The following is a 14460-nucleotide window of genomic DNA, read 5'->3' on the forward strand; positions in this document are numbered from 1 at the left end:
GGTCTGTGGGCCTCGATGTGGAAAGGGAACTGTGGTTTTGGTACATTACAGATGACAGAAACTGCATTAGGTACATTTGTTAGATGTATTTTGTCTTATATCAGAGATATTGTGTATAAGCAACACAAACGCAGATCACTCTCCGGTCCTTAATATTTCTTACATTAGAGAGACGTGTGTGTGTGTGTGTGTGTGTGTGTGTGTGTGTGTGTGTGTGCAATATGTGAAGGTATTATCAACCATTCTGATCACATTTGTATGATAACTAATATCAACGTATAACTTAATCATTCAGGAAAACGAAGTCCTATTAAAGATCTCTGGTCATCACTGTAGCTGCTGTGTTAGTGTCGGGGATGTTTGGTCTTAGAACTGTAGGATGTGTCCAGGAAGCTGGACCACTAATGTGGCCTGTGTACTGCCCACGCACCAATTGCCACTTCCTCCCACTGAGATTGAAATGGGGAATGGTGACGTAGCATTATCTGTGTCACCACCTGATAAATGATAAAAGTTATGGTGGGATTTAACTAACTGCGTAAGACTAGAGTCAAATGAAAAACATTGGAAACTATGGGTCAGAGTATTGTACCGGAATGAAAAGGATCACCAGAAGGTAACGGTCGTCAGGTGGTCGTTATAAGATTATTTCTTCGCTTACCGTTTTACTGTATAATAAACGTACTATTACCACTGATGTTTATGTAGGAAATATAGTTTTTGAGTAGCAGTAGTCATTATTGATTCCATTTATATCTATTTTACTAATGTTACGGTATATTTGTTTACCAGATCCTGTTGCTTGTCTAGAAGACGAGTAAAACAATTCTTATGCTTTAATGTTTTCAGAATTACAAAACAATTTTGATTAACGTTATGCCTCCTTCAACAGGTGATGCTAAATCCCATAAACAGGTCTTATTTCAAACGTTTATAACTGCAGGCTGTTTGAGTCATGGCGACAGTAATGCCTTGGGTAGGATGAAACGAAGCTTTCATGCCTCACCGACAGAGGGAAACACAGTGGTGAGGAGTTGAACTCGGTAGTGTACGGTGCTTCACCAGGGCTGCTCCGTGCTCAGCTATACTGTGTGTGTTGTGTCCCCGTCATCTTACGACCATGTGGCGGAAAATCTAGTGCCAGTGGACAGAACTATTACTCTCGACATGAAAGCTGATGTTTCAAGGCGCAACAGAAATGAAGAACTGGTTGTCGAGATTGCACATCATCTTGGTGTACCGCCGACCCACTTGCGTACCCGCCTTCGTCCGAAACGCCGACGAAATTAAGGGGAAAACGAAGCACACGCCACGGAATGCCCAACTGTCCATTTTCACGGTAAGATTAAAAAACATTTGTCTTTTTGTTTTATTGTATATGTTACATAGATAGTTATGAGTGAGGTACACACGCCTCAGGTAGGTGGTGCTACACGTATGTCAAGAACGTATCTCACGCTAATTACAGTATTCCACATAGGGGGTGTCCCATGTATACTCCGTTTTGCTAGAAGCCATGTCTTTCGAGGACGTAATTCTGACGTTTACCGAGGTTTGTAGCAGTTATTAGAGTTGCTGACTATAACACATTCACTGACCGCCCGGGCTCGAGGTCGTAGGTTCGAATCCAGGTTGCAACAGTTGGATCACGTTCAACCCAGTCATTCAACCACCCCTAAGGGTTTGTCGTTGCAATGAGTACATGGTTATGGCTAGGGTATCTGTCTATCTATCTATCTATTTATATATGTTATTATTTTATTAAACTTGTCGCTGTTTCCCGCGTCAGCGAGATAGCGCCAGGACGCAGACGAAGAATGGTCCATCCACTCTTATACACATATATACATAAACGCCCATATACGCACATATACATACATAAACATAACATATATACATACATATACACACAGACATATCCTTACAAATACAAGTACATTGTGATCCTTTCCATATACGTGCTTATACTTGCTTGCCATCATCCATTCTCGGCGCTACCCCGCCCCACAGGAAACAGCATCGCTATCCTATATTCGAACCCTAGTGTAAGGTGCCTGGCTACCTCGGCCACTTGGAGGTTTAAAGATGCAAACACTTGATATCAAATGGAATATCTGTATCCTAACCTCATCTCGGTGTGTAGCATTGACTGGGCATTTCTAGTTTGCATGACTCATAGGCAGAGAAACAAGTTTAAGTTTAGTATATGCAGAAAACCTACCAATGTATGCTCATATATCCTTTATTACTCATCTCAACATGATAGTGTTGAATTATCATTTCAGTCTATGTTCTTTAGGGCAATACGTATTTGCAGTCCAGAGTATATTGATGATGAGTTTGAGAAGATATATTCCATTTGATCTCGGTTAAAGTACCCTAGATCTTTCATTGATAAATCCCTTAAGTTAGCAAAGAAATCATTTTATAGAGTTGAGCCCAAACCTCCCATTGACACCAGGAATCTTTTAGTTCTCCCTTTTAATAATAATTTTACTTTACTTCTCATGTTGCTTAAATCCTTTTAATGTAAATATTGCCTTCTGCAACAATAATACTATAAAGAATATCTTAATCAGGAACTCGCCAGAAAATTCTCCTGGCTGCATCTATAAAGTACCATGTAGAAATTGTGATAAGCTTAATGTTGGGCAGTCTAGTAAGGATCTTTCTCTTAGACTTACGCATCATATAGTATAAGAACGGAACAAGAATCAAATGGCTTGTTTGATTACGTTAAAAACTATGATTATTGTATTGACTGGAGTAATGCCATCTCGGTTATTAACTCCTAACTCCATTACCACGAGAAATATCATTGAATCATCTATTATCAAATACACAGGGAATTATAATTTTAATATTAGTGATGGTTTATACAAATTGGACAACTTTGTTGTTGATAGAATTTGTAAACAATTCACCTTGTCCACATAATAAGTTTATGATACGCTCGTTGTCTGTCTTGGACACTCGCATATTTACCAAATGGCGTCCTAGCTACGTCTCTTCGTTGTATATCGACAGACTGCTATATTTCTCTTTTGTGTCTCTCCTGATGTGATTATTACACGAAAGTGCACTTGGGAACTTACCGTGTTTCATTTTCCCCGTGGACTTGTAGGAATATACTTGATCACGCGCAAAATTTGGGATCCTTTCCAATATATATATATATATATATATATATATATATATATATATATATATATATATATATATATATATATGTATATATATATATATGTATATATATATATATGTATATATATATATATGTATATATATATATATATATATATATATATATATATATATATATATATGTATATATATATATAATAATAACAATTGTGTGTGTGTGTTTTACTGGACCTCGCCTACTCAGGGTAACACCGCGAGCGAAAAGTCACCTTTAAATTGTACATAATTCCTGAGGCTAGGCAGTCAGGTACATGAAATTTTTAGAGAATTGATTGCAATGTCGTCCAGCAATCCAAGTGTTCCAATATTTCGAACTATGTATCTTACATTCCATACTGAGAACTGTAACAAGTGGATCAACATGTTTTATCCTTTCAAGCTCTGTGTGATTATTCAATATGCTTTTTTTTAACCTTAACTGTATAAACAGATTAAGAATTATTGTACCGTACTTTGTCTAGTTAGCAGATGACGATATATTTGTTTTCAGCAAGTTATATATATATATATATATATATATATATATATATATATATATATATATATATATATATATATATATATATATATATATTCTGTTTACCAAATCATTTTCCCTAACCCTCTCACTTTGCACACCACCTCGACCAAAACACCCTATATCTGCCACTCTGTCATCAGACACATTCAACAAACCTTCAAAATACTCATTCCATCTCCTTCTCACATCACCGCTACTTGTTATCACCTCCCCATTTACGCCCTTCACTGAAGTTCCCATTTGCTCCCTTGTCTTACGCACCCTATTTACCTCCTTCCAGAACATCTTTTTATTCTCCCTAAAATTTACTGATAGTCTCTCACCCCAACTCTCATTTGCCCTTTTTTTCACCTCTTGCACCTTTCTCTTGACCTCCTGTCTCTTTCTTTTATACTTCTCCCACTCAATTGCATTTTTTCCCTGCAAAAATCGTCCAAATGCCTCTCTCTTCTCTTTCACTAATACTCTTACTTCTTCATCCCACCACTCACTACCCTTTCTAAACAGCCCACCTCCCACTCTTCTCATGCCACAAGCATCTTTTGCGCAATCCATCACTGATTCCCTAAATACATCCCATTCCTCCCCCACTCCCCTTACTTCCATTGTTCTCACCTTTTTCCATTCTGTACACAGTCTCTCCTGGTACTTCCCCACACAGGTCTCCTTCCCAAGCTCACTTACTCTCACCACCTTCTTCACCCCAACATTCACTCCTCTTTTCTGAAAACCCATACTAATCTTCACCTTAGCCTCCACAAGATAATGATCAGACATCCCTCCAGTTGCACCTCTCAGCACATTAACATCCAAAAGTCTCTCTTTCGCACGCCTGTCAATTAACACGTAATCCAATAACGCTCTCTGGCCATCTCTCCTACTTACATAAGTATACTTATGTATATCTCGCTTTTTAAACCAGGTATTCCCAATCATCAGTCCTTTTTCAGCACATAAATCTACAAGCTCTTCACCATTTCCATTTACAACACTGAACACCCCATGCATACCAATTATTCCCTCAACTGCCACATTACTCACCTTTGCATTCAAATCACCCATCACTATAACCCGGTCTCGTGCATCAAAACCGCTAACACACTCATTTAGCTGCTCCCAAAACACTTGCCTCTCATGATCTTTCTTCTCATGCCCAGGTGCATATGCACCAATAATCACCCACCTCTCTCCATCAACTTTCAATTTTACCCATATTAATCGAGAATTTACTTTCTTACATTCTATCACATACTCCCACAACTCCTGTTTCAGGAGTATTGCTACTCCTTCCCTTGCTCTTGTCCTCTCACTAACCCCTGACTTCACTCCCCAGACATTTCCAAACCACTCTTCCCCTTTACCCTTGAGCTTCGTTTCACTCAGAGCCAAAACATCCAGGTTCCTTTCCTCAAACATACTACCTATCTCTCCTTTTTTCACATCTTGGTTACATCCACACACATTTAGGCACCCCACTCTGAGCCTTCGAGGAGGGTGATCACTCCCCGCGTGACTCCTTCTTCTGTTTCCCATTTTAGAAAGTTAATACAAGGAGGGGAGGATTTCCGGCCCCCCGCTCCCGTCCCCTCTAGTCGCTTTCTACGACACGCGAGGAATACGTGGGAAGTATTCTTTCACCCCTATCCCCAGGGATAATATACATATATATATACATATACACACACACACACACACACACACACACACATACGCACATACACACACACACACACACACATACATATATATACATATGAAAAATGTAAGAAACAATTTAGAAAACAAACTTTTAGCTTGAAATGATGAAAGCCGGCAAGGCAGCAGGTTTGGATGGTATTGCAGTGGAATTTATTAAAAAAGGGGGTGACTGTATTGTTGACTGGTTGGTAAGGTTATTTAATGTATGTATGACTCATGGTGAGGTGCCTGAGGATTGGCGGAATGCGTGCATAGTGCCATTGTACAAAGGCAAAGGGGATAAGAGTGAGTGCTCAAATTACAGAGGTATAAGTTTGTTGAGTATTCCTGGTAAATTATATGGGAGGGTATTGATTGAGAGGGTGAAGGCATGTACAGAGCATCAGATTGGGGAAGAGCAGTGCGGTTTCAGAAGTGGTAGAGGATGTGTGGATCAGGTGTTTGCTTTGAAGAATGTATGTGAGAAATACTTAGAAAAGCAATTGGATTTGTATGTAGCATTTATGGATCTGGAGAAGGCATATGATAGAGTTGATAGAGATGCTCTGTGGAAGGTATTAAGAATATATGGTGTGGGAGGCAAGTTGTTAGAAGCAGTGAAAAGTTTTTATCGAGGATGTAAGGCATGTGTACGTGTAGGAAGAGAGGAAAGTGATTGGTTCTCAGTGAATGTAGGTTTGCGGCAGGGGTGTGTGATGTCTCCATGGTTGTTTAATTTGTTTATGGATGGGGTTGTAAGGGAGGTAAATGCAAGAGTCCTGGAAAGAGGGGCAAGTATGAAGTCTGTTGGGGATGAGAGAGCTTGGGAAGTGAGTCAGTTGTTGTTCGCTGATGATACAGCGCTGGTGGCTGATTCATGTGAGAAACTGCAGAAGCTGGTGACTGAGTTTGGTAAAGTGTGTGGAAGAAGAAAGTTGAGAGTAAATGTGAATAAGAGCAAGGTTATTAGGTACAGTAGGGGTGAGGGTCAAGTCAATTGGGAGGTGAGTTTGAATGGAGAAAAACTGGAGGAAGTGAAGTGTTTTAGATATCTGGGAGTGGATCTGTCAGCGGATGGAACCATGGAAGCGGAAGTGGATCATAGGGTGGGGGAGGGGGCGAAAATTTTTGGGAGCCTTGAAAAATGTGTGGAAGTCGAGAACATTATCTCGGAAAGCAAAAATGGGTATGTTTGAGGGAATAGTGGTTCCAACAATGTTGTATGGTTGCGAGGCGTGGGCTATGGATAGAGATGTGCGCAGGAGGATGGATGTGCTGGAAATGAGATGTTTGAGGACAATGTGTGGTGTGAGGTGGTTTGATCGAGTAAGTAACGTAAGGGTAAGAGAGATGTGTGGAAATAAAAAGAGCGTGGTTGAGAGAGCAGAAGAGGGTGTTTTGAAATGGTTTGGGCACATGGAGAGAATGAGTGAGGAGAGATTGACCAAGAGGATATATGTGTCGGAGGTGGAGGGAACGAGGAGAAGAGGGAGACCAAATTGGAGGTGGAAAGATGGAGTGAAAAAGATTTTGTGTGATCGGGGCCTGAACATGCAGGAGGGTGAAAGGAGGGCAAGAAATAGAGTGAATTGGAGTCATGTGGTATACAGGGGTTGACGTGCTGTCAGTGGATTGAAGCAAGGCATGTGAAGCGTCTGGGGTAAACCATGGAAAGCTGTGTAGGTATGTATATTTGCGTGTGTGGACGTGTGTATGTACATGTGTATGGGGGGGGGGGGTTGGGCCATTTCTTTCGTCTGTTTCCTTGCGCTACCTCGCAAACGCGGGAGACAGCGACAAAGTATAAAAAAAAAAAAAAATATATATATATATATATATATATATATATATATATATATATATATATATATATATATATATATATTAACCGCTAAATTCGTTTACCATAATTCTTAATCATAAAATCCATATTAATTGTTCAAGTTTATCCTTGATGCAAAATTTAACGTTTAACCCGAAGGCGAAGCAAGACTTAACAGGCCCATAGTGTAAGGCACAATATCTATCTCCTCTTTTGTATATTGATATTACATTCGCGAGCTTCCAGTCATCCAGCAGTTCATCTTCTTGTAACGATATGTTGAACATATTTGTGGTAGGAAATATTACTTGCCGACTTGCCTCTTTCAGTGCTCTCGATGAGAGGCTTTCAGAGCCTGTGGAAGTATTAGTTTATTTCCTTTCTATCCAGTACTACATAGTTCTGAATGTCATTCAGTTCTAAGTTTGAATCCGTCCCTGGAAATGCGCTTTGCGATTGTCACATATTTGATCCTTTTTTTTTTTTTCCGTAGTTGAACGCTACTCCGACATAGTGCCTTTTAATAAGGAATCCAGATCTATGTTATCGTTCATCAAGGGATACTGGCATTAAATAGCGGGCCTGTGATATCTGGTATTTTCCCTCCTCATTTTACCTTAGAATTCTTTAGGGTTCTTCTCCCGCGCTGCGAGAAACATCTTTTCTTACTCTTTTCTCCTGTCTGGAAAGTTCCTAATATTCTCTTTGTAGTCTTATATACCTTCCATGATCGTGTGGATCGTCATTTACATTAATCCTGATGGTATTATGGTTAATCTCGCCCAAGCTCTCTCCGACCTCATAAAAAGCTAATTAGATCCCCGTCTGTAGTAAGGAGTGACGCTAAACTTTGGTTGATTTGCCATGGGTTTGGATTCATCTCAGATGGAAACAATCTTCTGGGAATTGAATTAAGTCTCCTTCCCTCTAGTCACCTGTTGAGAAATCCCACAGCTATCAGTGCCTACAATTATTGCTCCTTTATGGCTTGCTAGAGATTTGATGTCTTCATATCCAAGCACTGGGGGAGAGGGAGCAAAAGAGAAATGTAGGGGTAGAGAAAGGGCGGATAAGAGTGAATGATTAAGGAAAAATGAGAGTGAAGGAGGAAGGAAGATAACAAGGGAGGGATGAACAGAAATGTGTAGAAAGGGAGAGAGAGAAGAAGAGAAAGGTGGAGAAATGGAGAAGATGGATGATGGAGGGAGAGAGAAAAGAAGCGGTTAAGATGGAAAGAGGGAAATGTGAGAATGGGGTACATGTTTGGGAAGTAGTAAGGGACACAGGGAGGGATTGTATTAAAAAGGTAGGGAGAGATGTAGGGAAGGAGAAAGAACGCCAGAGGTGTAGTGAGGGAGAGAGAGAAGGATGATGATACTGTACAAATCAAGATACTGTCCTCAATACACCATTTGACAGACGTGCAGTACCATGGTGTGGCCCTGTGAGGCACTGGTCTCGTACCCACATGTGGGTCCAAGTATATCTCGCTCGACTTTGTGCAAGTATTCCGTATATTTTGCCTTATACTGGTCCTGGGAGAGCAACATGTGATAAACTGTGCTGATGAACGATGCATTCCTGCCTGATGTGTATGCAGCACAGTATTTGCGAGAAATCTTAGTTAGAAATAACAGAACGACGATGAAATGTGAAATGATTTCAGACGATCAGCGTTGAGGAAGTGGAGAATACATACGAACATGATAACACGCTGGCTTACACAGTGATACGAGATGATACGTGATGTACCCTGGTTGTTGGGTATGGTGTTCCACTGCTGGAGACCTTGGTACTTGATGCATCTGTATGACTGAGGAATGTTCAATTATGGTTCACTTGGTGTTTCTGTAGCTCTGGTGTCATGACTGGTAGTCTACCGTTGCCATTATTACGCTCTAGTATTCTAGTAAGCTGTTCATCCCTTGGACATATCAAGGAGTCTAAGAAATCTCTGATGACTCTGTACAAAGAAATTCTGTTGTTTAGACACGAGGAAAATGTGATAGAGAAGAGGAACCACCAAGGGTTAATCTGATTACTCTCTCACAGACCTCAGACTAGACATAAGCGTGAAGGTCTAGGTGTTCATCAGCGCCAGCAGAACACGAACAGTCTGTAGGTCTAGATTAAAGCCAACATTCAGTGTTCATCAGCAGAACACTTAAGCAGGCTGTGGCCTCAGCCGACAGCCTGTAGGTTCAGTGTTCCTCTACGTCGGTGAAATACTACAACAGGCTTTGGCATTAGTCCACAGCCTGTAGGTTCAGTGTTCCTCTACATGACTAGAGTACTAGAACAGTCTGTGGCCTCAAACTACAGTCATTAGGTTCGGTGTTCCTCTACACCGCTGGAACATTGGAACCGCCTGTAGCATCAGTCTACATCCAATAGGTTCAGTTTCCCTCAGCATCAGCAGGACGCTGGGAAAAGCCTGTAGCCTCAGCTTTCAGTCTGTAGGTCACGTGCCTGGTGTACCTCAGCGCCAGTGTAATACCCAGACAGTTTAAGGTCTCAGGGAGCAGCATTATGTGGCCACATCTCGTCCAGGTCTTTGTGAGTTTCTTTCATGTGTGACAAAGGGCCCGCACCTCACTCCCGTTACACCACAGTATTGTGGTCTGTCACAAAAGATGGAACTCACAGTGAGATGGTTTCATTTCCATTTTCTGTCCTCATTGTTCCTGAATTTTTCTGAGGAAAAATTTTGCCTGGTAATACTGATGTCAAAAGGGTACGTTTGGAAGTGTGTTCCTGGCACCAAAAATACACGAATTAACCATGAAATTACTACAGGCGAGATTGTGTATTACCTCTCCAAAATACCCGGCCACGTACTCGTCGCACCCCAGCCCCACACTTCCACGTACTCGTTTGGACCCCAGCCCCACACTTCCACGTACTCGGCTGGACCCCAGCCCCACACTTCCACGTACTCTGCCGCACCCCAGCCCCACACTTCCTCGTACTCGGCTGAACCCCAGCCCCACACTTCCACGTACTCGGCTGGACCCCAGCCCCACACTTCCACGTACTCGGCTGAACCCCAGCCCCACACTTCCACGTACTCGGCTGGACCCCAGCCCCACACTTCCACGTACTCGGCTGGACCCCAGCCCCACACTTCCACGTACTCGGCTGGACCCCAGCCCCACACTTCCACGTAGTCGGCTGAACCCCAAACCCACACATCCACGTAGTCGGCTGAACCCCAACCCCACACATCAGAGACTCGACCGAACCCCAGCCTCACACTTTTACGAACTCGCCAGGACCCCTGCCTCACACTTCCATGAACTCGCCTGGATGGGGTCATGACGACAATAAAGGTACATTCTTCCGTCCTCCGTTATAGGCCAAATCCCACTAGAAAGGTTTCTTTCAATCTTTCCGAGAAGTCGACCAAAACTCGGTTATACTTTGCGTCGCCTCTGTTCCATTGACTGAATATTTTTTTCCCTGTCTTACCAGCGTCAATGAGGCAAATGACAGTAATGTGTTTCTTCTGTTCAATTAAGTAGGGAATGGAGATGGGATCTCTACGTAAGGTCGATGTTCAAGTAACCTCTGTTATGATTACGACTGTGTGAAGGAATTAAAGAAATCTAACGTAAAATGTTGGAAATGTTTATTAAAACTATTATGGAACTTAGTTGATCTTAAACGTCAGTTATGGAATGTTATAATTTGATAGTTGTGTATTAGGAACGAAAATATACGCAAAAAATGCAAACTAACTTGAATGTTCTTATTACTTTTAATGAGACAGTTGGCCTTGATTACATATGCAGTTCCATTTGCATTAGGAGCAACAGCTCGCATTATATTCGGAGGAACAACTTGTATATATCAGGAGCAACTGCTCGCGTTGTATTAGGAGCAACAGCTCGCATTATATTAGGAGGAACGACTTCCATTTCTTCTCCTACTATTGGCATTATTACTCAATTCACGATCCTGTGTTGGTGAGAGTGGAGACTCCAAGCTGGCGCTGACAAGACGCAGGGAGCTGTATGGGGATTACAAGAGCAGTTTGCTCTGTCAAAGGATATTGTTTTTCTAGTGTTTCCAGAATATGTAAATGTCACGTACGTGTGTTTTATTTTTAAAGTGGAATGGTTGCGGATAGCAAGCATCTGCTCTTCCTCTTTGAGACTAGCTGCAGTTCGTTTGGTATAGCTTCAGTAAATGGATTTCTCGACCAGGCATATCTGTCGTATATACTGGGAAAATACTCGTGAAGTTTCTCATCCAGTACTCTGAGCTGCTGACACACCATCTGTACAATCTATTAATTGTTGCAGCCGCCTTTGGGACCACGTCCATATTACATTCTCTTTTACCCAACTACCAGAGCTTTATTCTCTCCTTCGGGACATTAATCTCATCTGAAGAAGAGAACCATTTGTTGTTCTTGCCTTGCATGTTGCAATTTACCTCGTTCAGAAGTTCAATTATATCTCGGTGAGATAACTTAGCAATTTACCTCGTTCAGATGGTCAAAAAGCTCTCTCAATACTTGGCAAAATTCCTCTTGCTTATCTTGGTTCAAAAATGATAATTTCTTCTTTCATGTTATACACACGACACAATACTCCTTCTCTTGATGTCTTTACAAGGCTTAGTTACTTAAGACTGACTGAAGTGGCTGGCTTTGATGATGTTCATCATTTTCACGACCTTATTACAGTCTTCAGGTCATGTCCCGCTGTTCTTGCAACGAGCGCTCCATGATGCAGGAGGCACTTTGTCGTAATTTATATTTTTCCCTTTTCGCTAATGACACAAATCCTTTTCTTGACCCAGCCAGTTAAGGAACACACCATTTGTACAAATTACTGAAGATGACTTCTCAGATAAACCAACGTTGACCAACAGACTGAGGCTCGTCATTCTGTGTATTAAAATTCATCTAGACCTTTGTAGTTTTGTCTTGATCTTAGCAACATAAAACAATTTTGCAATCCTATCCTCATCAATATAACGATGGACACTAACAGTTGAACCTTTCCTACATGTATATCTGTCGACTCGTCCACCTAGATGGTGTATACGGCCTTTACACCATCACAGACACTTTTTCCATTGTCAACTGACATGTCAGGAATACGCCTGCTAATGGTGCGAGGCGAGATAGAATCTTTTTTTTTTCCACTCGTTGTTCAGCTCCAAACCTTGACGTATCTAGAGCACTGGAGGGATGGGCCACTCACTGATTATATAAATGGCTTCATCACTTTAACGATCAGTTCTGCTACTAAATATCTGGCCGGCCACTTGAGCTGCGTCCGAAAGTTTAACTCTTTTTCACAAGATTCGAACTTTGTTCTATATCAGGACTTAAACATCCTCATGAAGTAGTCGAGGGGTTGGCCAGGAAGATGATTAAGATAAGTATCTCTTTCGTTTACTTAGAACAAACTGCTTTTCTTAATCGTCAAATTGCTTCATTGCTTCACTGCACAACATGTCCACCTTCGCCTATCACCATCCTCACCACTACAATCCTCACATTACATTCTGTTTAATGATAAGGTCTTGCATATCTTTTTAAGTCACTGTTCGAAACGTTCAGTGTTTAGATCTTCTTTGGTTCGTTGGGGAAACGGATGGGCTCAGCGATCCGGAGGTAGGCGGGTACTGGCTTCCCGGCAGCTGAGCAGAAACGTCGTCATAACATAGACCCTTCGTTCATAGTCTATTATTGTGTTTTGTTTATATTGATCATAAGTTATGGTGATGGTACATCAATACCAGGTTTTTTTGTGCTTTATTACAAGACATTATGATGTATAATTACGTCGAATTATCTGCGGCACAGCTTGGAGATCTCTTCAGTTACCAGTAACTCTACTAGAAGCTGGTTATCCAAAACAGATAGATATGTATTGTTGTCGATGTTGTGGCCCCATATAAGGCGAGGTTGGTTCAGGTAGCGTTCAGTCTTTATTCATAGGGTTCATGTTCATCTCATTCCTCCTAACCCCTCCCCTCCCCCTCCCCGCATTGTGTTCTGGCTTGTCAACCCTGATGGTCCCTCCCTGTACCTTGTCACGTCACCCCTGACAGTCCCTCCCTGTGCCCTGACTCGTCGCCCCTGACAGTCCTCTCGCCCCTAACCTTGATGCGTTACAAGTAGATATCGTTCATTGTTTGCCCACTGCATCCGACATCCTCCGCCCAACAGCACTTCGTCTCTCGCACAATTCATCATCGGAAAAAAGTGGGAAGTGGAAAAGTAATCATTGCTCGTCGAGGTAATCAGATTAACCATGATCCCGCGTGATTAATGTCTGTGCAATTTGTCCATAGCTATAAATTCAAATACTGTAACTTTCGGACTGGGCTTTTCTACGACCTGTGGCTATTAACCAGCGGGTAACATTAGCTCTTTATCATGGCTGTCGGCTGGCAGCGTTGGCGGTTCTCTGGTCACACGGTGACATCTCAACTTGCCTCTACCAGGTCATCAAAGGTCACTTCAACCCAACGGGTTAGCAACTTTATTCGTATTCTCATCAATTTGAATTCCAGTTTGCCTTGAAATTTACGTATTTACTTTTATGTCTTCCAGTTGCCATCCGTGCTAGCCTGAGCCGTGACCCTCGAGGGCTGTCATATAATGCTGTCACCGTCAGTAGCTCTCATGTAATACTGCCACTCTCGATATTCTTACACAATACTGGTCACTCGTAGTCCCAGTTCACGTACCACTGAGTGCTGGCATAACCCAACGCCATTGTTGTTATTGTGAATCATCCCAAGGACTTGCACAATATTCAGACTTGTGGTGCTGTGTGTGTGTGGAGTGTCCTGCCAGAATCTGACCTGAACTCAAGGAAACGCACCAGACCAGAAGGGCTGTTAGTCACCAGATCGTCTAGACCAGACCAGAGGGGCTGCCTTGGTCACCAGCTCGTGCAGACCAGACCAGAGGGGAGGCCTGTCACCAGCTCGTGCAGACCAGAGGGGCTGCCTTGGTCACCAGCTCGTGCAGACCAGAGGAGCTCGTGTATGAGACGGTAGACAACTTAGGTTAGGATGTCATTATGGCAACCCGTGGTGTGTGGTAGTGCCTGGCTCCTCCTTCCCCTTGGTGTGTGGTAGTGACTTGACTGGCCTTGCCGTGGAGCGTGGCAGCGACCTGCCTCCCCAGTGGCATTTACTTCATTCCGGCTTAACTTGTTCTACTTAAGAAATCCTTCCTTGCGTCCCTCTGTACGCTTGCCTTGCCTAG

General features: G+C 42.3%; 1 protein-coding gene across 1 annotated transcript in view; it reads left to right on the plus strand.

Moving 5' to 3' along the window:
* Positions 1-998: 998 nt before the first annotated feature.
* The window catches only part of LOC139751593 (probable protein phosphatase 2C T23F11.1), a 185199-nt gene continuing 171737 nt past the window's right edge, over positions 999-14460 (plus strand). Inside the window, exon 1 of the mRNA XM_071667194.1 lies at positions 999-1339. Coding sequence (XP_071523295.1) covers positions 1317-1339 — 23 coding nt within the window. The 5' untranslated portion in view covers positions 999-1316. The remainder of the gene's footprint in view (positions 1340-14460) is intronic.

This window comes from Panulirus ornatus, chromosome 11, assembly GCF_036320965.1.
Source record: "Panulirus ornatus isolate Po-2019 chromosome 11, ASM3632096v1, whole genome shotgun sequence".
Classification (NCBI taxonomy): domain Eukaryota; kingdom Metazoa; phylum Arthropoda; class Malacostraca; order Decapoda; family Palinuridae; genus Panulirus; species Panulirus ornatus.